The 26,992-nt window shown below is 45.4% G+C and overlaps 1 protein-coding gene across 1 annotated transcript; it reads left to right on the top strand.

The window, feature by feature from the left end:
* Positions 1–25,678, top strand: LOC310782285 (transmembrane protein 47-like). Its single transcript, XM_083642961.1, has 3 exons — positions 1–330; positions 15,911–16,051; positions 24,803–25,678. Exons 1-3 carry the CDS (start codon positions 126–128, stop codon positions 24,982–24,984), a joined length of 528 nt encoding a protein of 175 aa, XP_083499087.1. The 5' UTR covers positions 1–125; the 3' UTR covers positions 24,985–25,678.
* The last annotated feature ends 1,314 nt before the right edge of the window (positions 25,679–26,992 follow it).

Below are 26,992 nucleotides of genomic sequence, written 5' to 3'. Positions count from 1 at the left end.
CAGCACAGTACGGTATGTATGGTGGCTTGGCAACAGACGGACTAACGGAGCTTGCAGTTAGCGCAGAGTATTAAAAGTCAGCAGTCAGTGAGTTGTTGTTGTTGGGGCAGCCTGGCAGGGCGAAGATGTCTGTGAATGAGGTGTACGTGTTCCGGCCCTTCAAGCTGATCGCCGTGCTGTGCGTGTTTCTGGCTCTGTGTCTGGACGTGGTGGCTCTGCTCAGCCCGGCCTGGGTCACCGCAGAGCACTTCTCCCTCTCCCTGTGGGAGTCCTGCTCCAGCCACTCCACACAGGAGCCCCAGTGGAGCTGCTTCTCCACCCTCACATCTGGTATGAATAACGCTGTTTTTATGCCTTTATTTCTGTGTATTGTGTTGTTAAAATTTCAGCCCAGCGGGGTAGAATGTTTTGTTGACAGAGGGGGGAATCACCACATATAAAGTAGTGAAAACCACTGTAGTATCTAACTAGGCGTTTTTCTAGTGTGGGATACGGAGTAGAAATGCTGTGGTGTATACAGTCTATGGGTGTAGGCTGCTATGATTATGTCCTTTTGTAGCTATTTTGTACGTCCATACTGTTGTATTAATGTAAAGTATTGTTTGCGGGTAAAGAGGCGTAACGTTACTGCATTAGGCTATTGTGGTATGCATAGTGTAGTATAAGCCTGCTGTAGTAGCCTATGCCAATGTAATTACACTGTTATTACAATCATCCCTGCTTTTCCACACAAAACACCGTGCATGCCAACTTAACTCTAACCAGTAAGATGTGGAGATGCAGTTGACATAGTTTTGCGCTGGCATGTCACCACAAATATTTGACAAAGCAGCAGTTCAGCTCACGTTATTCTATTCACAGTTCCCAAATGCCATTGCTGTTTTTGTCAGTGGCTTGTGGTCAGGGGCTGGTATTCGCTATAAAGGTTACACGTTCCACACCAAAGAAAATCATGATCTGACTGTATGAGAAACGGAGAAAGATCTACTTTGTCGTCAGTACAATGATACAAGCACCCAAACTGGTGGATCTGGAGATCATCTTCTCTCCCTAGCAGATGTTTTTGGTAGCAATTACTGGTCTTTGTCCAGAAGCTGAGGCATGCAGTGTTCTGTACTCACAAATGTTCCCATTCATACCAGAGCAATGACGTGGTGTCACTTGGCAAAAACAAATGTACGCTCAGTCTGTTTCATTGCATTTTCAATGGCATGTTAGTGTTGACAAAAAGATGGTGAGTCAATGTAATATTTCAGTATTGCTTGATTCCGTTGAATCAAGATTGATTCAGTGTCAGTTTGGTGGCAACAGCACCATCATGCATAACTGTTCATGACAACAACAACAACAACAACAACAAAAATAATATATATTTACTCCTTCAAGATTAAATACATTTATTGCCATGTCAACATAGTTGACAACATAGTTCAAAATGTTGTAAACAGTTACCCACATGAATTCCTTGGCACATAAATAGTGAGATCATTCCAGTCAGTGTTCAGGCTGCTTGGATTGGGTTTGCTGGAACAAACTTCCTGTAGTTTATATGAGATCTTCAGTAATCTCTCTCAGCATCCCTCTCTTCCCTTTGTCAAGCAGACATTCATTCAGTCAACTGCTGCCCCCCGCCAGGCTGGGTGGGAATTTAACATAACATTTGGCCAGTGGCTGGTCTGCCTGCTCTTGCAGCCACTTTAGCTACAGTATCAACTGGAGCTTCATTTCTACTACAAAATCACATTTGACTGGTGAAATAGTGAAAAACAGATAATGAACTTTGGAATCCATCAACCAATCTGACCAACATAAATAAATAAATAAATAAATACATCAATACATCAATAAAATCAGCATTTATCATTATTGGTTGTTCAAAATACAAACAAAATACATGAAACATAGTCAATGAAGTCTGTTTTTTCGCAAAGCATAACTCTCCAAAGGAACAAAATTGTTATTGGACTGTCTGGGAGTGACAGGTCACTGCAATTCCCCCCACACAAAACACACACACACACACACACACACACACACACACGCACGCACGCACCACGCACACACACACACACACACACACACACACACACACACACACACACACACACACACACACACACACACACACACACAGCTGCATTAAGTTTAAGAAAAGCCTTGTGTTGGTGTGATTGATAGGTCTCTGATACAGTGGAATTTGTTGGGCTGAATAGGAGGCGGGTGTGTTGCTGTTCAGTGTCTGCACAGCTCATTAGAGCAGTGGTTCTCAAATCACATGAGGGACCACTAAACTGACAAAAGTTAGACCACGGACCCCCATTTGATAGGATTTTCTCCCACGGTCCCCCATATGATAATAAGATTGATGCTTTTAGATGTTTTATTACATAAAGTGTATAAAACCCATGACCAAAATAGTCATCGTGTTACTTACGAATGGAATTATAGTGAAAATAAATGACCTCCCTTTTGGCTGGGGACCCCCTGGAAGCCCCTCAATGACGCTGGGGGTCCCCGGACCCCCATATGAGAACCACTGCATTAGAGCACAGTGGAGGGGTGTGTCTAGGTTAAAGGGGCAGTTCACCAAAAGACTATACGCACATGTTTTCACACCTATCCCAGAATGCTTGAATTTGAGTTTGAATCCTTTGGACTGACATCATCTGGAGTACACCTATTCCATGCAGTGAGTGAAATACAGGTTGATGAAATGAAAATGACTGAAAAAACGAACTTTTTATTATATGGGAGTACTCTGTTTTACATTCTTTGGAGGGTGAACAGAGCTTTTTAGGAATTATATTCAAAATCAAAATTATTATTATTAGACTCTACAAAAAACACATTATGTAATGACAACATGGTAGAGAGAAAACCTTTCCTGGAGAATAGGCTACACTGCACTGAAGCCTGGAGCAAATAGCTTAGAGGTGACTTTTGAGACATGTTTGTCCCTTTTTTTACCGTCCTGAGGACAAATGAGTCAGGAGCCTGGAGAGACACACCCATCCGCATTGTGTTGTGTGCTCATTAGCTTCATCAAGTGAATGGGGGATCCTTTTGAGTCAGGTCTTTTGAGGATAGGCATTCTTCTGACATCTGGGGCATCACAGAGGGAAAACAACACAGTTAGCCTGGTTAAAACCATCCCAATAACGTGATCTGACGTTCTGTTTCGCTTTAACAATGTGAGTTCACATGATCAGGATGCGTTTACCACAAACATTGTAGCCAGTAAAGGAAGAAAAAGGAGGAGATGACACAATAATCTGAATGAATTCCCATTTGGCTACTTTGTATCACCAACTGACTGAATGCAACAGTTGAGTCCACCTATTTCCAGTTCAGAGCTTTGAATTTGGCTGGTGTTGTGTAGGTGTTTCCAAGGGGGGAAAAATCCTCTGACGCGCAGGGAGTGATGTGTTTTTTTCCAGCAGCAGAAACTGTGGTTTGTTTGGAATAAATAGAAGAAGAACTGGGTAGTTGGCATCACCTACAGAAACCACATCAACAGAAAATCCAAGAAAAGAGACGTTACACTGCCGGCCACACTGTTTGATTGAGATCCAGATCTCTTTTTCTTAGTAGGCTCCCAAAGATGTTGCCAAAAAAAAATTTAAACAAATAATATCTTGGTGATTCACTTAGATTTTCACATAAAAATCAACAGCAAAATATACTAAACAAGCATGGCATTAGGAAATCATTGAACAAAATATTATAGAAAACCACAGACATTTAGGGAAGATATACAAACAAGAAGAAAACATATTAAACAATAAATAAATAAATACATTTGGACTGTGCTTGTGGGTATGGGAGGGTGTTGAGTAACTCTTGGATTACTTTGCTAAATTTGCTTCCAAGATCCATGGAATGAATTAAAGTTGAAGTGTATTCCAATATCCAATCTCCAGGCTCTGGTTTGAATATCATCATCTACAACAAGCATCAACTATTAATTCAAGATGTGTAAAATCATATTTCTTTCTGCAACAGGGGCGTTTCTAGGTCCTGAAGACATTGGGGGCTTTAGCCAGGTACCCCGACAGGGAGGGGGGAAAGGGGGGAGGCCTCCCCCCCCCCCCCTCGCTTAAAATTTTTTGGTTTTTCCAATCCGTAAATACCCATGTTGTGAGTAATTTGAGATGAATACAGAAGAACAAGATTAGTGGGTCTCAAAGTGAGGTCCAGGGACCACCAGAGGTCCTTGATAGGGTTCTGGCGGGAGTCCACTTAGCAAATTCATGAATTTATAAATGTCAGCATTAGCCTCTTTCACTTACAAGAAGTTCTCACCACCTCCCCTCCTCATCCTCTGGTCTGGTCTCCTCAACTCTCCTCTCCTCTCCTCTGCTGTGGTCTGGTGTCCTCTGTTTTGTGCTGCTCCACTCCCCTCAGGCTGAGATGAGAAAAAAAAAAACAGAAAATATCAGTAGGCTATGCAGGACCAAATTATCAGTTACTATTGTCATAGTGTGTCATTACATAATGTTTCTGCTTCACTCCTCACCACCTCCTCTCCACATGAGCTCATCATCTCACTATGAAATTATTCACACAAATGACATGCATCAACATGCACAGCATCACAGTAGCTACAACTATGAAATTATCTTCATAGTCTGAGACGTCCTGAGACGGCTTTAGCTCAGGAGGTAGAGCGGGTCGGCCAATGACGCAAGGGTTGGCGGTTCGATCCCCGCTCCCTCCCAGCTGCTGTCGTTGTGTCCTTGGGCAAGACACTTAACCCCAAATTGCTCCCGATGGTGTGTAGGCACCCTGCGTGGCAGCCTGCCGCCATTGGTGTATGAATGGGTGAATGTAGACTATCTACTCATTGTAAAGCGCTTTGGATAAAAGCGCTATATAAATGCAGACCATTTACCATTTACCATCTTGTTATTTAGTTGTTTAGTTGTGAAGATATTTTCTGAGATAAATGGGCCTTGATGCTCAAGGCCCATTTATCTCAGAAAATATCTTCACACAGAATATTATTAACCATACAACCTACCAGGGGCCGCGGAAGGCTGTTCAATTAGGTCGGGCTCAACCGCAAAAATTAGACTAGACTACATCAGACAACAATATGAAACTTTTTGAAGTTTACTCCATTAGTTAAATGAAGCTTATTATCGGAGACAGGTGAGTTTAGGCTATTTGCATAGGGCCGTGCGGCGCTGTCCCTGCTACTGAAATGGAGCGGAGTTGTGGTTATAGCCTATATCAATCCGATTCCGATATCAATCAATGAATTAATCAAGCATCACTTCGATTCAGCCTCGTGGTTTAAATAGTGCTACTACTACTTTGCGAACAGGAGGGATAGAATAATACCGTACACATCAAATAGTCCGGGAGCCAAAGGCTGTTTTTTTGATGAACCTTGTTTCGTCTGATAAAGTTTTTTTCTCTGCTGATTCTTGTAGTTTGGGGGTACCTATTCAAAATACAGGAGGGTGCCCGGTGAGCACCCTTGAGCATTTTTAGATATTAACCCCTTAAGTGCCAAAATCCCATAAAAATCGGGATTTATGAGATTTCATGCAAAATCAAATGCATCAAATTTGCTTTCTCCAATGTTTATTCATAAAGGAGCAAGGATGTCATGTATAATGTAGCCTATTTGATTCCCGCGCCATGTGCCCCCCCACCCCCAATAAAAACATGAAATAAGCAAAGGACTTTTAGTCTGATAAATCACTCCCAGGTGTTGAAGCGGTGCATGTTTGCGCAAGTCAGACCCTTCTCCCCCACTCCCCTCTCTCTGGCACTGTGTGTATGTGTGTGTGTGTGTGTGTGTGTGTGTGTACGTGTGTGTACGTGTGTGTGTGTGTCTGTGTGTGCATGTGCGCGACTGCGTGCGTGTGTGCATGTTTCACTAGCTTTGAGCTGTGACACTTGCTGTCTCCACTCTCAATTCCTTGTATAGCCGGGGGGAGGGGTCTAGGTGCACTGCTCAAATCCTGTGTGCACATCTCGGCAGGGGAGTTTCTAGGGAGTGGCACTGGCCACCCCTGAAATCTAATTGGCCACCCCAAAATCCTGAGGATGCTGGCATCTGTGGCCAACAATACTGTCTTTCAGAGGCTGTAGCGGGCTTATTTTTAAGCTAGAGTGAAGTTAGGCTGAATTTTGGTGAGGGAAAACTTTCTACATCCTTCCTAAATGCCACAATCAGTGCTACCCTTGCTTGAGTCTGTGCCCCACTTGGGCCACCCCAGGCAAGATGGCTGGGACACTGCATCTCGCCTCAAACAGACACACGTCACTTATAGATGCGGCTGTGCCGCTTAAACGTCTTGGGGGTAGAGATGTAACGGTATGAAAATTTCACATCATGATTATCGTAACTAAAAGTATCACGATTATTGTATTATCACTGTATTCATAAAGAAAATGCTGAAAATGTTCAAAAAGTACTGAGAGACTCACTGAAATCATTTTACAACATTTTATATTGAAAACTCAGATCCAAAAAGGATTGATACACTCACTGAAATCATTTCTCAAAGGAGGCACGTTTGCATCTGGGAGACTTGCCAACTTTGGTTGATGATGGACAGTATTTACCATGTTTTTCAAAGCACTGTAATCACGGTACCACGGTAATCACGGTACCACGGTTTTAATGATAATGAAAATTTTAAACGGTACGGTTATTGTAAGGAATGTTATCATGGTTATCATTAAACCGGTTATCGTTACATCCCTACTTGGGTGTATGCACACATTGATGAGTTTTGTTGGGGCTATATGTTCACTGATGGCTGATAGTGGGCTCTCTGGAGTTCCGGTAAGACATTTCCAGAAAGCAGATGACCTGATGAGAGCCTTGGATCAGATTACGAGTCAGACCAGAACAGCCAGACTTTGGGTTTAGGTCTTGGTGAAACCAATGATGCTGATGATGTCATACATCTGGGCTGAACGTGAGGGTGACTGGCTTCTCCATCTGACCACATTCCAGAAGATGCTTACCTACTACTTTGCAGCTGCATGTCAACCATGTCAGGTATGGCCTCTACTATCTTCATTCCATGGAGAAGCTTCCTCCACAAAGCAATTTTCTCCAGGAGCAGCATGTGATGCGACACATTAGTGGAATATGGAATGGCCTGTGGAGCAACCAGTTCATATAGTCCACTTTCATGAGGTACGGCCACAGTGATGGAGGGATCATTGGATTACCGTGAAGCCATAGGCACTGAAGATCTGGGCCCTGAGCCACCACATATGCTGCAAGATTGTGTCAGACATGAAGGAGATAGAAGAGGATAAGACAGATAGGTTCATCTCTATCACAAGGTGGAGGCTAAAGCCATGGGTTAAGCACATGCCAAAGTCAAGGACTTTGTCAGAAACTGGAAACCTACCTCCATCCATTGGATCCCAATGAACATCCAGGGGAAAGCATCATGAACATCAAGATCACCCTACCTATTGTAGACAGTGCCATAAAGATTGAGGAGGCAATGCTAGAAGATGTTGAGAAGATCTGGCCAGAGGGATCTTACAACACCATCTCAAACAAAGTCTCACCATCTCAAACAAAGTGAAGACAATGACAACAACCAAATCAATCCAAGTTGGCATCTCCACAACTTATGACCTACTGTAAATGCCATCGATTCAAGGGTAATCACACTGTTGTCTAGTGACCATGAAGTTGACATGAAGGATGTCCTCGCCTATGAGCTGGCACCAGTCCCAACTGCCATGTTTACTGAGGACGGAATGTGAATTTGTAAATCCAAGTCTACACTGAAGAAGTCACTCCAAGTCAAAATCTCCAGGAGGAATGCCAGTGTTGCAGATGTCACTGTCATTGATGGATCAGCCCTTCTTTGGACCATCCACTGGCCAGCGGATGGCACCATAGCTGATTTAATCAAAAATGTTATGACACGGCTGACTTTATATCTATCAGACAGTGACGTCTACCTCATCTTAGACAGGTGCTATGATTACAGTATCAAGTCCATCACCTGAGATGTCACAGAGACAGGGCTCAGCTAGAAACACCATCTCTTAGCTCTTATGTGAGGAACTGACCCAAGATCGGCTTTTCCATCTACAAGTTGGTGGTGACAGGGGAGCCATGTGACAGGGGAGGAGCCATGCCCCATTGAGATCAGGTTGGAAGAAAGAAGGAGCCGATATGATCTACAAAATCAGCAGGAAGAAGCTGACACCATCATTGTCCAAAAGGTCCGGTGTGCTGGAGAAGCACATCAAATCTCAGTGGTTTCTGATGACACAGATGTGTTCATCCTACTCCTTCACCATTACCATCAGGAAGGACTGGATGTCCCACACATCATGGAATCCCCCCTCAAGGAAAGGGCAATAGTGGACATCAAGTCAACACTGGCCAAGCACTCACAAGTTGTGAAGAACCTTTTACAAGCCCATGCCATATTGCGATGCGACAATGTAGCGTCTTACCGCCCGGAAAAGGCTGTCATCAAAGTCCTCAAAACTGTACAAACTATCGGCCATTGACAATGTGGTTGCACTGTTCCAGCAGGTCCTCGACCAAGTCACTGCCTTCATCTCAGCCTGTTCCAAACGTAGCTGCTCTACCGCAATGATCGAATGAAGCATTCATTGAGAATGTTAAGAAGGGCCCACTTTCATACAATCTTGTGGTGAAATCTCAATGTAAATCTGCCACTAGCATTGAATACTGAGGAATTTGGATGCAAGAAACGACACATGCAACAGGTCACTGAGCCCAACCACTCTACCGGAAGATTGCAAACTTGTCCCAGACACATTTTGGAGATGAAAACCCTTCTAACTCCAATAAGTGCAACTGTGTGAAGTGCATGGTTTGCCATGCACAATGTTCTGTGCATGTTTCAGCGTAGGATGCTCAAGATCCAAATAGGCTTAACTACCGTGAAGACCATCAGCAAAATGTGCCCTTCACACCTCCCAATGTGTATCATCTACTCTGAATCTCTACTTGAGATGACCAAAGGCTCAATGGATGTTCTCATCCAGCACGACCCCTATAGTCATAAAAAGTTTGTTTTGCTGGCACGGCCTAAAAGGGTTAATATTATGTAATGTGGAATGAAATACATTGTACATGACCTCCTTTATGAATAGACATTGGAGAAAACAAATGTGATGCATTTGATTTGAGTATTTTGCATGAAATCTCATAAATCCTTATTTTTCTGCGATTTTGGCACTTAAGGGGTTAATATCTGAAAATGCTCAAGGGTACTCACCGGGCACCCTCCTGTATTTTGAATAGGTACCCCCAAACTACAAGAATAAGCAGAGAAAAAAACTTTATCCGACGAAGTGAGGTTCAACCCCATGGCTCCCGGACTAAAAGTAGTGAAACACAAAAAAGCACCAGCTGATGCTGCACCTCCGAAACACACACTTTCTCCCCTCTCTCCTCCTCCACACACACGCCAGACTCACCATATCTTTCTCTCTCTATCTCTTTACATTCTGCCGAAGAACTGCGTCCTCTTGTCGTTGCTCTGGACGAACTCCCTTGCAATCACCGAAACATCCACTTTGTCCAAATAGTCCTTGTGTGTATGGCCGCACATCAGGCTATTAAGTCTTTTTTGTGTAATTGTTGATCGCATATAGGTCGTTGATCACATAATATATATCAATCAATAGGTCTTTAAACGACGGAGGGACGAGAAAGACCTCTCGGCGCTGGCAGACGACACGGGGATTGTATAAAACAACTTTAACAGTTTGTGTACATCTGGCAGGAGTGTTTGTGCCACAGGTGTATTGTTCATTGCTGACACAACAGATGACACGGTTAGGGGTTTGCCTGCTTCCTCCTCGCCCTCCTCGAAAAGCTTGATTGTGTCTGGCAACATATCAAGCTGTGTGCCGAGAGAGTCAACATTAAAATCCTTCTCATAGAGCCACAGAATAGCAGACGGGAAACCGACCTTTTCCCCTTCAGCTGCAGACAGAATCAGGCGCTCCAGGGCAGCTGCCTGCCACATGCAAGTCTCTCTGCACAAAACGACGGTCCAACTCCCCAAAAGTAGGTCGGGCTCAAGCCCGGGCTCCGCGGCCCATGCGTCAAGTAGCGTAGATATAACATCACTACGTCCGCTCTAAGTTTCAAAATAAAAGTACCATATGATACAAAAACGGCACCATCAGAATTTAGGTTTACAGGAAGCGTGTACCTTAATAAAATACCTTCACAGGAGTTACTGGGGGGGTTCGTACACTCTGACTGAGTTGGTTTCTTCCATGATGCGTCATCATGGGAAAAACCAACTCGACGGGGGAAAGAGGGGGGTTTCGCTGCAAGCACTGACTTGAGAGGCTGTTCATAACCTCCGGGGCTGGGAAAAAAACATCCGGGGCTCTAGACCCGGAAGCCCAGGGCTAGCGACGCCCCTGTTCTGCAAGCTCACAATAACACAAACTAGATACTCTTTGAAGGGGAATCCCTTCAAAGAGTACTCCAGGTCAATTTGAAATATCTAATCTGATTACTATTTATATATATATATATATTAGAGCCCAACTGATATATTGGTCCACCGATATTATCGGCCGATATTGGCCGATAACCGATATATCGGTATCGGCCGATATGTTGGCCAATATGCCGATATTTTTTTATTTTTCATTATTTACATTATTATTATTAACATGTTGTGTATATTTGATCTTTTTTCTTTTGTTTGAATTTTTTTTAATGAGAATGGCGAATATCTGTACATTACAGTACTATTACAAATACGGTTACAGTATTATGTCAGACACCATCTCTTTTCTATAACAAACAAAAGACAAACATCAACACCATGTGACGGATAGGGGGACAAAAACAAAACAACAATAACAACGACAACTGAAAAACACACAAAAAACGTCAAGTGTACGATATATGGATTGATCGATACAACTATACTAGTAATAACAGTAATAATAACAGAGAAAATAAGAATAAAGAAAATATTGTTACATAAAGCCCCTAGCCCTCACCCCACCCACCCCAAAAAAACATGGTGATCTTTTTTCTTAATTCAAGTTATATTTTATATTTGTTCTATTTGTGTTTTTGTATTTCTAGTTATTACTGTTCCGGACCTTCCGGTAACTGATTTACCTGTTACAGAGTTTGTAATCAGATTACTGTTGATACTTGCAATTCAGATGCAGCTCCACTCCCATGCCTGAACCCCCTTTGCTTCACACCTGTCTTCCTGTGGGATTAGCTGTTGTGTGGTGTTTGTCCACACAGCAGTTCTTTTGTGGGGTGGCTGGCCTGTAACCTGTGTGCCGCCTGTCCTGCAGACTGGCAGGGTTAAGTTTAGGCTAGTCTGTAACCCGTGTGCCTCCTGTCCTGCAGACTGGCAAGGTTAGGTTAGGCTGTAACCTGTGTGTCTCCTGTCCTGCAGACTGGCAGGGTTAGGTTAGGCTGTAACCTGTGTGCCTCCTGTCCTGCAGACTGGCAGGGTTAGGCTAGGCTGTAACCTGTGTATCTCCTGTCCTGCAGACTGGCAGGGTTAGGTTAGGCTGTAACCTGTGTGTCTCCTGTCCTGCAGACTGGCAGGGTTAGGCTAGGCTGTAACCTGTGTGTCTCCTGTCCTGCAGACTGGCAGGGTTAGGTTAGGCTGTAACCTGTGTGCCTCCTGTCCTGCAGACTGGCAGGGTTAGGCTAGGCTGTAACCTGTGTGTCTCCTGTCCTGCAGACTGGCAGGGTTAGGTTAGGCTGTAACCTGTGTGTCTCCTGTCCTGCAGACTGGCAGGGTTGTGGTTAGGGTTAAGGTTAGGCTGGGCTGGGCTGTAACCTGTGTGCCTCCTGTCCTGCAGACTGGGTTAGGGTTTAGGGTTAGGTTAGGGTTAAGGTTAGGCTGGGCTGTAACCTGTGTGCCTCCTGTCCTGCAGACTGGGTTAGGGTTTAGGGTTAGGTTAGGGTTAAGGTTCGGGTGGGCTGTAACCTGTGTGCCTCCTGTCCTGCAGACTGGGTTAGGTTTTAGGGTTAGGTTAGGGTTAAGGTTCGGGTGGGCTGTAACCTGTGTGCCTCCTGTCCCGCAGACTGGGTTAGGGTTTAGGGTTAGGTTAGGGTTAAGGTTAAGGTTCGGCTGGGCTGTAACCTGTGTGCCTCCTGTCCTGCAGACTGGGTTAGGGTTTAGGGTTAGGTTAGGGTTAAGGTTCGGCTGGGCTGTAACCTGTGTGCCTCCTGTCCTGCAGACTGGGTTAGGGTTTAGGGTTAGGTTAGGGTTAAGGTTAGGCTGGGCTGTAACCTGTGTGCCTCCTGTCCTGCAGACTGGGTTAGGGTTTAGGGTTAGGTTAGGGTTAGGGATGCACCGATCCACATATTTTCACTTCCGATCCGATACCGATACCTGAATTTGGATATCTGCCGATACCGATACTATACCGATACTATTCCGATACCAGGTCAGAAAAGCAGGAAATCCTGTAAAAATTCCCATCCTGAAAACAAAGATGCAACTAAGGGTTTCAAATTGAGTGTCAATATTTATTAAATTCCAAGACAGTGTTAAACTACTAGTGCAATGCCATATACACTTTGAGTATCACAAAACACCTGTCATATTAATCTGAACAGCAGATACAAATCAAGCAGACACACACTACTATGTAGCAACAAACAAGGTTTTCAAGTGTCAAATATGAAATAAAGTGTAAACTTCTCTACACTGCCCCTCTCCAATAAATCAGCACAAACAATCAAGTACCCTCACTGGCTCTTGTAGCATCAACAAATCATAGTTGAAATAAAAGAATAGTGCAATAAGTACTGTAAACATTCACACTATCAATAAAACAATGTGCATCTAATCAGCACAAATTAAGTACATTCTAGCTCGTGTAGCAGCAACAAATCAAGGTTTTCAAATTCAAATATCAAATATTTGAAATAAAAGAAAAGTGCAATAAGTGTAAACATCTTACACATAAAACAATCTGCATCTGAACAGCACAAATGAAGTACAGTATGAGGTTTGGCATTGAAAGGTGACCTGGCTTAAGCTTAACACCAGAGTCTGTAACGATTCTTCAAAAGAAAACAAACAACGGGGAGTGATTTGGGTGATCTAGTCTAGTGTTTTACAAATCGCACTTAAACTTTGGCAGGTTCTTTTTGAGGAATATGAGCATTTCTGCTCTCTCTGCTGTCAGACGATTCCTCTTTTCATCCACGATATTGGATGCCGTGCTAAACAGTCTTTCACTTTCCACACTGGTTGAAGGGGCACTCAGGAACTTTACCGCAACAGCAGCAAGGAGAGGAAAGCGAGCATGGTTGTTTGCCCAGTACTGGAAAGGACTGTCTTTCTCACCCATCGTTGGTTCTTTCAAATACATTTGCATTTGGGTAACCACCGCCTGGGTACCCCCTGCTGCAGGTTCATCATGCTCCTCCAGAATTCTGTGAAACAGACTGGTGAAGCTGCTCTTACTTGTGCTTGGAGGAGAACCAGTGCTTGGACCAGCTTCCATGCGAGCAACCTTTTCTGCTGGCCTTGCCTCGTCCGTTGCCCCTGACTCATCAGCTGATGCCCTGCGCAGTGCTTCCTCCATCTTCTCAAGCTCTGGTGTCAGGAGAGCCTTCGCACGCCTGGCAGCTTCTTCATCTGTAAAGAATCTGACACAAAAATGAAATAGGTTAGGTTGAGTACAACTTATTTGTTGCTGCTACAAGAACCCTGCCTGCACGCATGCACACAGCCACCCACCCACACACAGCCACCCACCCACACACACACACACACACACACACACACACACACACACACACACACACACACACACACATATCAACAGGTAGTTTTGGTTTAGCATGATATAAGTTTTTCAGTTTAAAACTTAATTACATTAATAAATAGGGCATTAATAAAAATATGCCTCACCTGTCCTTGTATCGAGCGTCCACTAAAGTGGCAACAGCGTAGAGGGGTTCACTTTCGATGCTGCTGAATCGCCTGACGACAGCTTGGAGGAGCGTGCTTTTCATTGTTTTGATCCCGCTGTCAGTACTGTTCTCCTCAGCGAGCAGGCGTTTTAAAACGGTGACAGCTGGGATTACATCGGCTGCAGTGGAGGTCGCTGAGCTGATTTTCCTGGTTAACTCCTCGAAGGGTTCCAGCACAGTCACTGCTTTTTCCAGCAAAGCCCACTCGTTGGCTGACAGTGTTGCCGGCAAGGTGTAGTCAGAAGCATATGCACAGAGGGGTCGCTTCTCTTTAAGAAGGCTCTTGATCATATAGAAGGAGCTGTTCCATCTTGTTTGAACGTCTTGAACAAGACGATTTGGGGTGGTCGTGGTTCCCACACCTTGCATTTCAAGCTGCAGGTCCTCCAAGCGAGACTGTGCGAGTTGTGAATGTTTAAAATGTCCCACGATCTTCCTGCTGTTTGCTAATGCATCACTAACGCTGCGTTGTGACATTAGCCCCTCCTGCACAACGAGCTGCAGCGTGTGTGCAAAACAGCCCAGGCTAGGTACTGCCATGTCTGCCATCGCAGCCTTCATGTTACTTGCATTGTCGCGTAGAATGACATGCACTTTTTCCAGAGGGATCTCCCAGCGATTTAACATCTCTGTAATGGAGGCTGCGATTGTATCTCGGTTGTGTGAACCCCTGCATTTTTTAACCTGAAGCACCGCACTCTCTAGGCCATGTGTATCCGAGTCAACCCACTGCACTGTGAGGCTTATCAGCGACATTGGGCTGACATCTGACGTCCAAATATCTGTGGTAAAGCTCAGGGCTGGTACACCTTTTAACTTCTCCGCTAACTTGCTTGACACTCGGAGGTAAAGTTCGGGTAGCGCAGTCTCTGATAAATACCTCCTGGATGGTAAATTATACCTGGGCTCCAAGTGTTCCATCAGGCTGCGAAAGCCCTCATTTTCCACCACTTGAAACGGTTGGTCATCGAGTACAATGAAGTTGAGCAACTTCTCCGTAATGCATTTAGCTTTCACGTTGTCTGCTGGAAGTTTACCCTGCTTTTGAAATGATTCAAGAAGTGATTCCTGGCGGCTCCTTTCGTCTTTCAGCCCTCTCTGTAAAAAATCTTCGTGCTCCTTCAGGTGGTGCCTTTTCAAATGTTTGATAAGGTTAGTGGTATTGTACGATTTGATGGTTCCTCCGCCTCTCGGAACAACGGCTTTGCAAACGTTGCACTTTGCTGTCTTGCTTTGCGGTGTTTCGAGAGTAAAAAAGTTCCACACAGCGGACATGTTGTGTGGAAAAGTTGGATAGCTTCAGTGCCGCTAAAATGCTAGCCTGCTAGCTGGCTTCTTGTTGTGTTTCTCCCCTCCAGTGCCATGCGCTTCTCTAGCTGGCCTGGCTGCAAACTGTGGAGTGGATTTTCTAGACGGAGGCGTATCTCATGCGTCTCATTGAGACACGCCTCCGTTCAGGAAATCCATTCCACATTTTGCATACCGCTCGCAGACTAGCCACAGCAAGCAGGAATCTCTTGTACCAGTGGAGTCATTTCAGCAGACACCATGAAAGCACAGACATGGCTTGTGGATCGGAAATTTTCCGCTTGAGTATCGGACATTTCCGATCCATTAATTAGGTCGATATCGGAACCCGATACCGATACTGGATCGGATCGGCCCCATCCCTAGTTAGGGTTAAGGTTCGGCTGGGCTGTAACCTGTGTGCCTCCTGTCCTGCAGACTGGCTTAGGGTTTAGGGTTAGGTTAGGGTTAAGGTTCGGCTGGGCTGTAACCTGTGTGCCTCCTGTCCTGCAGACTGGGTTAGGGTTTAGGGTTAAGGTTAGGCTGGGCTGGGCTGTAACCTGTGTGCCTCCTGTCCTGCAGACTGGGTTAGGGTTTAGGGTTAGGTTAGGGTTAAGGTTGGGCTGGGCTGTAACCTGTGTGCCTCCTGTCCTGCAGACTGGCAGATTGCCACCCTGGTGCTGCTGCTGGCTGGAGCAGTGGTGACGCTGGTGGCCTTTCTGGTGGCCTTCATCTCCCTGTGCAAGGGAACGCAGAGACGGCACTATCGCACAGTGGCTGTCTTCCTCTTCACCGCAGGTAAGGCTCTCTCGTTCTCGCCACTTTCACACAGAGATCCTGCAATATCTGTCTCAATCTGTCTCTCTCTCTCTCTCTCTCTCTCTCACTCAAATTCATATGCATTATTGGCATGGCAGTAAAGAAAAACCTATCTTGCCAAAGCAGTACAGTATTTCAAATGGTGTAACATTGCAACATTGACTAATAGTGAATAATGAATAAACACATATTTTTTCATTCTTTTTTTATCAAGTTTTTTCGGGTTTTCTCCAATTTTCTCCCCAATTGTACTTGGCCAATTCCCCCTGCTGTCCCGGTCGTTGCTTCACCCCTGATCTAGGGGAGAGTTGTAGACTAGCACATGCTTCCTCCGATAGATGTGCAGTTGCAAGCCGCTTCTTTTCACCTGACAGTGAGGAGTTTCACCAGCAGGTCGTAGCGTGTGGGAGGATCGTGCTATTCCCCCCAGTTTCCCTCCCCCCGAACAGGCGCCCTGACCGACCAGAGGAGACAGTAGTGCAGCGACCAGGACTTATACCCAGTGGTGTAGTCTACGTGATACGCAGGTATAGCTCTAGCATTTGAGTATACTCACTTAAAAATGTGTAAGGATACGTAACAATAGTTTTGTGACAGAATTTTCACTTCAGAGAGTTTATTTCGCAAATACTGGGTAGATAACTGCAGTAAATCAGTCAAAGACTGCAGGGGAAGATGATTTTGTCCAGAGTTTTACGACTATTTGTATTGTAGGTAGAGAGATAAGAGTGAAACTATCAAGACAGTCTAGATTTTGTAATTGTGTTAACTTCTTGTAAATGAAATAATAGTGAATAATAACAAAATAATAATAACAATGAATTTGATTGGGGATCTGCTGGAACGCCCTCATAGCCCCCCACCCCCACCCCCCTGCATGGAAACATATCTTACTCCAAGCTTAAATTGACAGTATACCCACTGCTCATACCCCAATGGCTTCCCACCAGGCACCCGCAGACACGGCCAATTGTGTCTGTACTGCTGGCAGGAATTGAACCCGGGTCTCTGTGGTGGTAGGCGAATGCTTTTAGCTCTACACTACCTAGATGCCCAGGCCCGGCGTTAGGGGCGGGCCTGACCGGGCCGGGCCCCCCAATCAACAAACTGGCCCCCCCATAAAAAAAAAAAAAAAAAAAAAAAAAATCTAAAAACTTTTTTTTCCGTTTTTTTGTTTTAAAGTTTAACATGGAATCTGGCTGTCATTAGGCATTGATTAACTGAATGCTATTGCTAACTGTTACTTTGAACATCCATTTGCAATGATTCTGGCTGGATATTAACTATTGTAAATTTGTCACAATGAATGCAATTTGTGCACAATGTGTAAATACACTTAATATTAATTGTTTAGGCCTAATTATTTGTAAAGTCACAACACATTAGAGATGTGTGTAGTTCTTCACAGATTTAGCCTCTTCATTTTGCTCTCAAATGCACCAGGTTGACGAATTTTACTTTAAAATGTACAAAATCTTCTTCCGGGGGAGAATCCCCCCGGACCCCCCTTGGGTAGCTTGGCCCCCCCAAGCTAGGGGCAGGCCCCCTCTGTAACTTGGGTCTGGAGCCGGGCCTGTAGATGCCCCGAATAAACAGTCATCTAACACAGCCATTCCCAATAGAGGAATGGCTTCTCAACGGCCTGAAAATTCCACCCGACCCGACCCTAGTCATTTGAAGCCCGAGCCCGACCCAACCCGACCAATTAGCATAAATGATCAGCCCGAACTCGGGTTATCAGTTCGGGTTCTGTCGGGCTCATGCTGAAACGGACAACTCTAAGCTGTGTGTGTGCGTGCATGTGTGTAAGCATGGAAGAGAGTGAGAGAGAATAAAGAGAGATTATCTCTACTGTAAATAAACACTTTTTTTTTCATTTCTTTTTTTGCCTCTCAGCCCTGAGAACTCAAATTCCCAACCTGTGGGCCAGGGCCGTGAAGGTATTGCAAGTTGGCCGCCAAATCATTGGTAAAACATTACAATCTTAGTGGGGGAAAATGTAATTATTATTATGTATGAGAGAATGGATTTCTCATTGTTGAATGATACCGTTATTTAATTTGTAATCAAGTATTCATTAATTAGCCTATTGCAGACAGCCCCACACTTTTAGTTTCTGATTTCTGTGTGGTGCTGATGGACAGCTCCTTTTATCGTTCAAATAAAAAGTGCTCTGAGGACGCATTATTTCACCTCGTACTGTTTGCCGTCGGATGTGGGCCACGGACATTTTTGAGATTTTCAAGTGGGCAATGAGTCAGAAAAGGTTGGGGCCCGCTGATCTAACAACTATCAACAATCATAACAATAATGTAAAAGCAGTTCAATTACTAGTTCAGTTAAGTTTTACAATTCAATTCAGTTCATAGCAATATTGGAAAGAGAATCACTTTTGAAAGAGTATTATGTACATCTGGAACAGACTGAGCTACTGGTTCCACAGTCTCTCTCTCTCCTCCCCCCCCCCCCCCCTCCTGCTCTCTCTCTTCTCTTAGCTCCCTCACACACCAAGTACTCAAAAGGATCTATAATTTGTCACACCATGCGATGAGATAAATATCTATCAAATGCGTTTTTCCTCCTCCCGCAGCTCGTTTACATAGGCTATACACAGTATATACCATGCAAACAGAAAGATGGCTCACGGTGTGTTTTCCTCAACCACAACCATTTCCATACAGACAGACAGGCCTCTTTTGTTCCAGCGTTCAGATGGAGGATGGAGAAGGAAACAACTCTTTTCTGTGGTGTGTTGAGCTCACTCTTTTCTGTGGTGTGTTGAGCTCACTCTTTTCTGTGGTGTGGAGTGAGTCTGCTGTGAGCCTCACAAAACCCGCTGTGGTGCCAAGAACAAGCAGCCACAGATATTCGCAGACATAGAGAGAGGTCACAGTAAAAAATCAACCAACCAACCAACCCTGCCTCCTGTTTGAACTGTGCTTCTCCTGCTTGCTTTGTGTGAAAGTCCTTCGGGTGAGGCCGGAAATGACACAGGCGAGAGACGATCTATCCATCCATAATTAAAACACATCTATCTACATGTATATAAAATTGGGAATATGTGGACTTTGTTTCTGTGTTCGGCCACAGCTATGCCGTTTTACGTGTGATCTGGCTGAAACCTTCACGGTGTTTCAAGGTGCTTTTGTAAAGCACCTTGAATTGCCTTTGTGTATAAAAGGTGCTATATAAATAAAATTTGACTTGACTTGACTTGACGGTGTGTAAAGGGCACCCGTGCGGGTGACCTGACGGAGCCAGATTTCTTAATTAGGCTAATTAGCTAATGATGTGATGTCATCAGTGATTATCAGTGATGATGTCAAAAGTGATGTCATAAGGGGGGGCGCGGGCACACACACACACACACACACACACACACACACACACACACACACACACACAAGGAGGCATTGTGACAAGACTGATCAGTGATGTCATAGGGGGGCACACGCACACTGATGATGTCATCAGTGATATCATAATGGGGCACACACACACACACACACACAAGGAGGCATTGTGACATCACTGATGCAATAACATTTAGTGAGCAACACACACACACACACACCCCACGGGCGCCAATAGGACAGGCTGCGGACGAGGCCACGCAGTGGGCGAGCTACGGGCGAGGCCGTGTAGCGGGTGAGGCATTGAGCGCGCGCAGCACGCGAGATGCCTAGTAATTAAAATTAGTTTAGGACACAAAAGGAGTTCAGGACACAAAGACAGAGCCCCCTTATACAGACTTTGTAATTACTGACCGATAGCCAGAGCTTACACTGTGTGCTTTTAAAATTGTGATGGAGCACTAACCACTTCCCCTTACTTAACTTGTGGCTCTAACTTTGCCAGTTTCCAAAATAAAATGGGATTATATAAGGAACAGAGTCCTGTTACGCAATTCACTTCAGATATACTTTCTTCGTCTGTGGCATGCCCGCCGACTGAACTCAGGATTCGTCATTTTTCTTCTTCTATTGAGACGTCATAACAATTCATTCATTTATTAATTTTCAATGAACGGGGGGACACAGGTATCTGGGCCTCTCCAGTGTTTGTGATATGAGCGGTTCTTGTCTTGTTCTGTCCGTCAGTGTAAACACGTCAGTGTAAACACACCAGTCAGTCACAAAGGAGCAGTGTGTGCTGGGGGGGAACGTGGCAAAGGCACTGTTATTCTTTCCTGTGTGTAATTGCTTTAAGGGCCGTTGTGAGAATAAGGTCTCCTTATAGCCAGATCCTCGGCGGAGGGGTGGGACTCTTGTTAAATGCCCCTTTGGCAAGGAGGGCGGCTGTGTGGCTGAGAGTGCGGTATTTATTTTCTGGCCAGAAATATGACCTCAGCAGCCAGCGAGCTCAGCCTGGCCTCCATCAACACAGCCACATTCTTGGGCTGATGTCCTGCCTCCTGCACACCCAGTGCCTTGTCCTGTAGGAAGGAAAGGTGGAGTCAATTACACCAGGTCTCTTCTGCGTGAGTGGCTCCAGCAGCATGCACTTTTAACAGACAGAACAGAACACCAGGTCTCTTCTGTGTGAGTGTCTCCAGCAGCATGCACTTTTAACAGACAGAACAGAACACCTCTCTTCTGTGTGAGTGTCTCCAGCAGCATGCACTTTTAACAGACAGAACAGAACACCTCTCTTCTGTGTGAGTGGCTCCAGCAGCATGCGCTTTTAACAGACAGAACAGAACACCTCTCTTCTGTGTGAGTGTCTCCAGCAGCATGCACTTTTAACAGACAGAACAGAACACCTCTCTTCTGTGTGAGTGGCTCCAGCAGCATGCGCTTTTAACAGACAGAACAGAACACCTCTCTTCTGTGTGAGTGTCTCCAGCAGCATGCACTTTTAACAGACAGAACAGAACACCTCTCTTCTGTGTGAGTGTCTCCAGCAGCATGCGCTTTTAACAGACAGAACAGAACACCTCTCTTCTGCGTGAGTGTCTCCAGCAGCATGCACTTTTAACAGACAGAACAGAACACCTCTCTTCTGTGTGAGTGGCTCCAGCAGCATGCGTGAGTGGCTCCAGCAGCATGCGTGAGTGGCTCCAGCAGCATGCGCTTTTAACAGACAGAACAGAACACCTCTCTTCTGCGTGAGTGGCTCCAGCAGCATGCACTTTTAACAGACAGAACAGAACACCTCTCTTCTGTGTGAGTGTCTCCAGCAGCATGCACTTTTAACAGACAGAACAGAACACCTCTCTTCTGCGTGAGTGGCTCCAGCAGCATGCGCTTTTAACAGACAGAACAGAACACCTCTCTTCTGTGTGAGTGGCTCCAGCAGCATGCGCTTTTAACAGACAGAACAGAACACCTCTCTTCTGTGTGAGTGTCTCCAGCAGCATGCGCTTTTAACAGACAGAACAGAACACCTCTCTTCTGTGTGAGTGGCTCCAGCAGCATGCACTTTTAACAGACAGAACAGAACACCTCTCTTCTGTGTGAGTGGCTCCAGCAGCATGTGCTTTTAACAGACAGAACAGAACACCTCTCTTCTGCGTGAGTGGCTCCAGCAGCATGCGCTTTTAACAGACAGAAGGCAACTGTAGCCGCTGGCCTGTGTGAATAGAGCACACTGTGCCTTTGATTACACACATACGCTCGCACTGACGCCAACGCATTTACCGCTGGGAGGTCATGGTCTTTTGATGGATAAACGATTCCGTATGATGAAAGGGTTGTGACATTATTGTTCTTCTGTGGTGTCGAGGTCAACATTGCAATGATGTTTGGTAGACAATGTTTCCCAATTCACCGAAGAGAGAAACTTCATAGACTTTAATTTGGGGTGAGGAAATTCACAGAAACAATGAATGGTTTTAGGGACAGTCAATGTCAGGGACATTTCACAACAGTGACTGAGGCCTTTATTTTCCAGTGAGCATGAAGCTTCATACAAAGATAGTTTTTCTGAATAGCTTTGACGTCAGACTACTTACTGCTTCTACTGAAACTCCTCCCCCACTGAAATGTGGGGGAGGAGAGAGCAGGGAAAGGGAGGAGGTGGGGAGGGAGGGAGAGCAGGAGGGATGTGGGGGAGGAGAGAGCGGGGAAAGGGAGGAGGTGGGGAGGGAGAGCAGGGGGGATGTGGGGGAGGAGAGAGCAGGGAAAGGGAGGGGGTGGGGGAACATGGAATGTGGGGGAGGAGAGGGCAGGTTGGGGGGTAGGGAAACTGGGGAGAATAGTGTGATCCTCCCACACACTAGCTCATGCCGGTGAAACTCCTCACTGTCAGGTGAAAAGAAGCGGCTGGCGACTGCACATGTATCGGAGGAAGCATGTGCTAGTCTACAACTCTCCCCAGATCGGGGTTTTGAAAGGTTTTCATCAGCCCGAGGGGTCATACAATCAACCCAGAGATTAACATAAAATTAAGTGAAGTTACAAAATGAAAATCACTTAAATTGGAGTCGAACTGTTCTGATTGATGTTTTAACGGAGTGCACACACTCATCGGGATGTATAGTAGAGGTCCGGCAGGACCTGGCTGGTTGTAAGGCAGCCAGGGATGATCGAGTCCCACCAAAGTCCTCATTTGTTAGATTCGTTAGAGGTGGTCCGCTGATGTTCCTCGTGGAGCTCGCGGTCTCTAGTCCCGCTGGGGCTCGTGCTCGCGGTCTCTCTCAGTGGTTTGTTTAGTTTGCATTGTCTCAGATACATCTGACAGAACATAGTCAAGGTCCCACCTTCTTACCCGCTCTGGAACCAGATGGTCTGGTCCTAGAGCACTCTGCTCTATCATTACCCACTCGTCTGATGTAGTGCTGCTGACTGGTTGCCACTTTGCACCTCGCCACCAGTTATGCCTGTTTTTGTCTTTCCTGATCGTACTCCTGGATCTTCTTCCGTATCTGACGCCTGTAGGCATCAGGATCCCAATCATCTCCATCTCTGGCGTGAAGCTTACATTTGCCCATTGGATCTCGAACTCTGTGCTGTGTTAAGTCTTGAAGCCTTGAACACTGTTCCTGGAGAATCACGTTCTTCTTCATCCACCGGCCTTCTTCAGAGTTCTTCACTCCAGCGTATAGCACCACTGGCTAGCAGTTGGTTCCAGAGCCGATTGTGCAGCTCGTCCTTTTCCATATCATATTGGTCTGGACACCAGTCTAGAGAACCGCCCCGGGGAGAGCCACATCCCTATCACAGCTTGCTTGTATACCCGCTTGCTCTCTTGGGCATTGAACTCAGGACTCTGTGGACCTGGAGCGTGTGCTACTTATAGCCCTCGCTCGCACACTGCCGATGATGTCACAGATCCAATTGTGATGCCTTCAGTGATGATGTCACACTTGTTCGATGATGTCATATTGACTAGCATTGTCCAGCTGGTTAGGACATCATCGGTCGGGATGTCACATGTCTGATGTCACCGATCGCGTTGTGATGTCATCGACGCGGCGATGTTGTCATCGACACGGCGATGTTGTCATCGACACGGTGATGTTGTCATCACCGAAATGTCATCCAGGGATACCTCCAGGGAGCTGGCTGGATCCAAAGCCCTGGATCAGCCCCTGGCAACAGCCATTGAATTGGTGTTGACACGAAAGCTTTGTAACAGGATGAGTAATAAATTCTGCCACCAGTGGGGGGAAAAACACTATGGTGCTAAAGGGTGACAGTATATTTAAAAAGTAGAGAGGATGGAACCCAGATAGTCTATAATTACATGTGACTGTTTTGACATATTGCTATTTTTAAGCTATTCATTTACGGGGGCATGGTGGCTCATTGGTAGAGCTGTCGCCTCACAGCTAGAAGGTCCTGGATTCGATTCTCACCTGGGACGCTGTGAGCGCTGAAGGAATGCGTGCCCGTCCGCATGTACTCGAGTGCCCACCGCCCGGGTGGGGTCATCAAAAGGGCCTTTCTGTGTGGAGTTTGCATGTTCTCCCCGTGCCTCCCAGGGGTCTCCTTCATATAGGAACCCCTCACCAAAACATGCAATATCCTGGTTGCTAATGTGGTGCCTCCTCTGGTCGTTAGGGGTGCCTGTTCGGAGGGAGGGGAACTGGTTGGAATAGCGTGAACCTCCCACGTGCTATGTCCTACCGGCGAAGCTTCCTCTGTCAGGTGAAAAGAAGCGGCTGGCTAACTGCCCATGTCTCGGAGGAAGCGTGGAGCCAGTTTCGGCTCTGCCCAGATCGGCAGAGGGTGGAGCAGCAACCAGGATAAATAAATTAAATTAGCACTAATGGGGGATAAAAATGGGATAAGAAATCGGGGGGGGGAAATATATATATAAAAAAAGCTATTCATTTACCAAATGAACCAGTAAACCTAGTAAAACTAGTCTAAATTCTCATCATTATTCCATTATCATTATCAGCATTATTATTTTTTCTTTTGCAACTAGGTTCATGCAACAGCCAATTAAAATGCTGATACCATGTCAAATGACTTTCAGTTGCCCCAGTTCTAGTACTACCACCGCCAAGGGATAGTGTTAAAATAAATCACTGTCACCCAGTAGGTTTGTGGATTAACTTTACAATTAAATATTGTGATTGTCATATTCCAGGTAGTTCACGTAGTATTTCCCATATAGAAAGTTAGCAAAGTTGTGTGAATATAGGCCTTAGCTGGTAGATGTGTGTGTTTGCACGACAGTAACATTGATAATGTTCTAATAATTTGCAAGTACCGGTAAGTATCAGCAAGAAGTCCTCTGTGTCTGTGTCTGAGTCTCATGCTTGATTGTGTTTGGTTGCAGTGGTGCTGCAGGCCTGCGCTCTGGTCCTCTACCCCATCAAGTTCATCGACGGAACAGCTCTGCAGACCTACCACGAGTTCAACTGGGGCTACGGCCTCGGCTGGGGAGCCACCATCTTCATGTTAGGCGGAGGGATCCTCTTCTGCCTGCGGACGGACATATACGAGGATGCAATGTACTGAGTCCTGTCCGCACCCCCGCTACACACACGCACGCTCATGCAAATCCCCTTACAGAAGGTGTGCTACTTTCTTTGCCCTGCACACAGCAAGCGAGCACAGACATTCTCTCCCTCTCTCTTGTTATTTTTAGCCAGGGTGTGAAGACCTATTTTAGGCCAGGGCTGTATGGGTAGAACCCGCACACACACACACCTCTACCCCTCCCCCATGCAGCCAGTGGGTCCCTCAGCCCTGCCGGTATCAGGGTGAAGCACAGAGAGCTTTCTGGACTGATGCTGGACGTTTCCACCGCACACACACATTGTCCTGGGTCTCTATTGTTAGAGGAACAGAAAAGTCGATTCCCAGCAGCAGACCTGTGCGCCCAGCGGCTGAACATTTAAAAGGATTGATATATCTCTTTTTTTTTCTTTTTTTTTTTCTTTTTGTAGCATTTCATCATGATGTTAATGTATTTATGGTATCATTTTCCACTTTATAAATACTGAAAAGCTGAAACCGCGACTGTTCACTCCGTGTTGTCGGAGCTGAAACATATCTAGTTATGCAGCATTTGAAGTGTAAATGTAAGGTAGACAATGATTGAATATGCTGTAGATCTACAGGAGCTATAAAGGTATCTATAGTTTGTATGGAAAACTCACACTAGCTTGTCTCAAATGAGCATTGTAAATGTGTACAAAACATTTCTACATGGAGGAAAATCCAGAATAAACAATTGTTAAGAATTGGAAGTATGAATTATTCATGGCATTACATTGCAAGAGTTTTATTTTAATACTTTGAGGACGTTTTTTATTTGCAGTCTGCCCATTGCTCTTACACCTTGAATTCAAAACCAGACACTGACTTTAACCTTTACACTACCTTACCTTTATTACCTTACCTTTAGACACTTACCATCTTTGTACCAAATTGCAGTGAGACAAAAAAGGTTATATTAGCAGTTTTTCTGGCAAGGTTTGTAGCTAGACGGGATGTTGAAATAAGACTTCAGGGTTGGAGGATAATGAAAGAAAAAACGTAGTTTATGGCTAACCACAAGGCACATTTTACAGTGTAACTTTGTGATTGTCAGTAAGACAATCATTCCCAAAATTCTCGCAATGCTGCACTGGCACATTTTCATCTTAATTAATCATTGTAATAGGCAAATGTGCATAGATGCAAAAACGCTTTGTACTGTGCACCAAAGCATACAGCTGTTACTCATTCTGAAGGCTTTTTTTAAACTTGATCTTTTATAACTTTTCAATTTGATTCAAAGCAAATTTGAGGGTTACAATGTTTGCAAATATGATGAGGTGTGTTGGCTAGAATCATACAACAAATGTTACATACAGTATATCAGACACTGCATGACAGACCATGTTGTGAAGATGATTGCTTTTGACTGAGTGCCTTCCTCTTCGTCAGTTTGTACACGTCTGGACTGGAACCCCTGGGTGGCGACTCGAGCACTTGGCTTCTCCTTCATTGTATCGTTTATTTTGTCACAAATGTTTAGCCTAAGCACGAGCGCCTTTGCACTTCAGCAGCCTGCTGTGAAGTCTCCCTGTGCACACTCTGCAGAGTGCTAACTGCAACAGCTGGCTCACTCTCCTCGCCCTACAGAGTGCTAACTGCAACAGCTGGGTCACTCTCCTCGCCCTGCAGAGTGCTAACTGCAACAGCTGGCTCACTCTCCTCGCAATGCAAAGTCCTAACTGCAACAGCTGGCTCACTCTCCTCGCCCTGCAGAGTGCTAACTGCAACAGCTGGCTCACTCTCCTCGCCCTGCAGAGTGCTAACTGCAACAGCTGGCTCACTCCCCTCGCCCTGCAGAGTGCTAACTGCAACAGCTGGGTCACTCTCCTCGCCCTGCAGAGTGCTAACTGCAACAGCTGGCTCACTCTCCTCGCAATGCAAAGTCCTAACTGCAACAGCTGGCTCACTCTCCTCGCCCTGCAGAGTGCTAACTGCAACAGCTGGCTCACTTCACTTGTGTCTGGAAAGGGGTCATCTTTAA

Source organism: Poromitra crassiceps (assembly GCF_964638095.1).
Source record: "Poromitra crassiceps genome assembly, chromosome: 1".
Classification (NCBI taxonomy): Eukaryota; Metazoa; Chordata; class Actinopteri; order Beryciformes; family Melamphaidae; genus Poromitra; species Poromitra crassiceps.
Note: the sequence above shows the minus strand (reverse complement) of the source record. Positions and strands in the feature narration are given on the sequence as shown.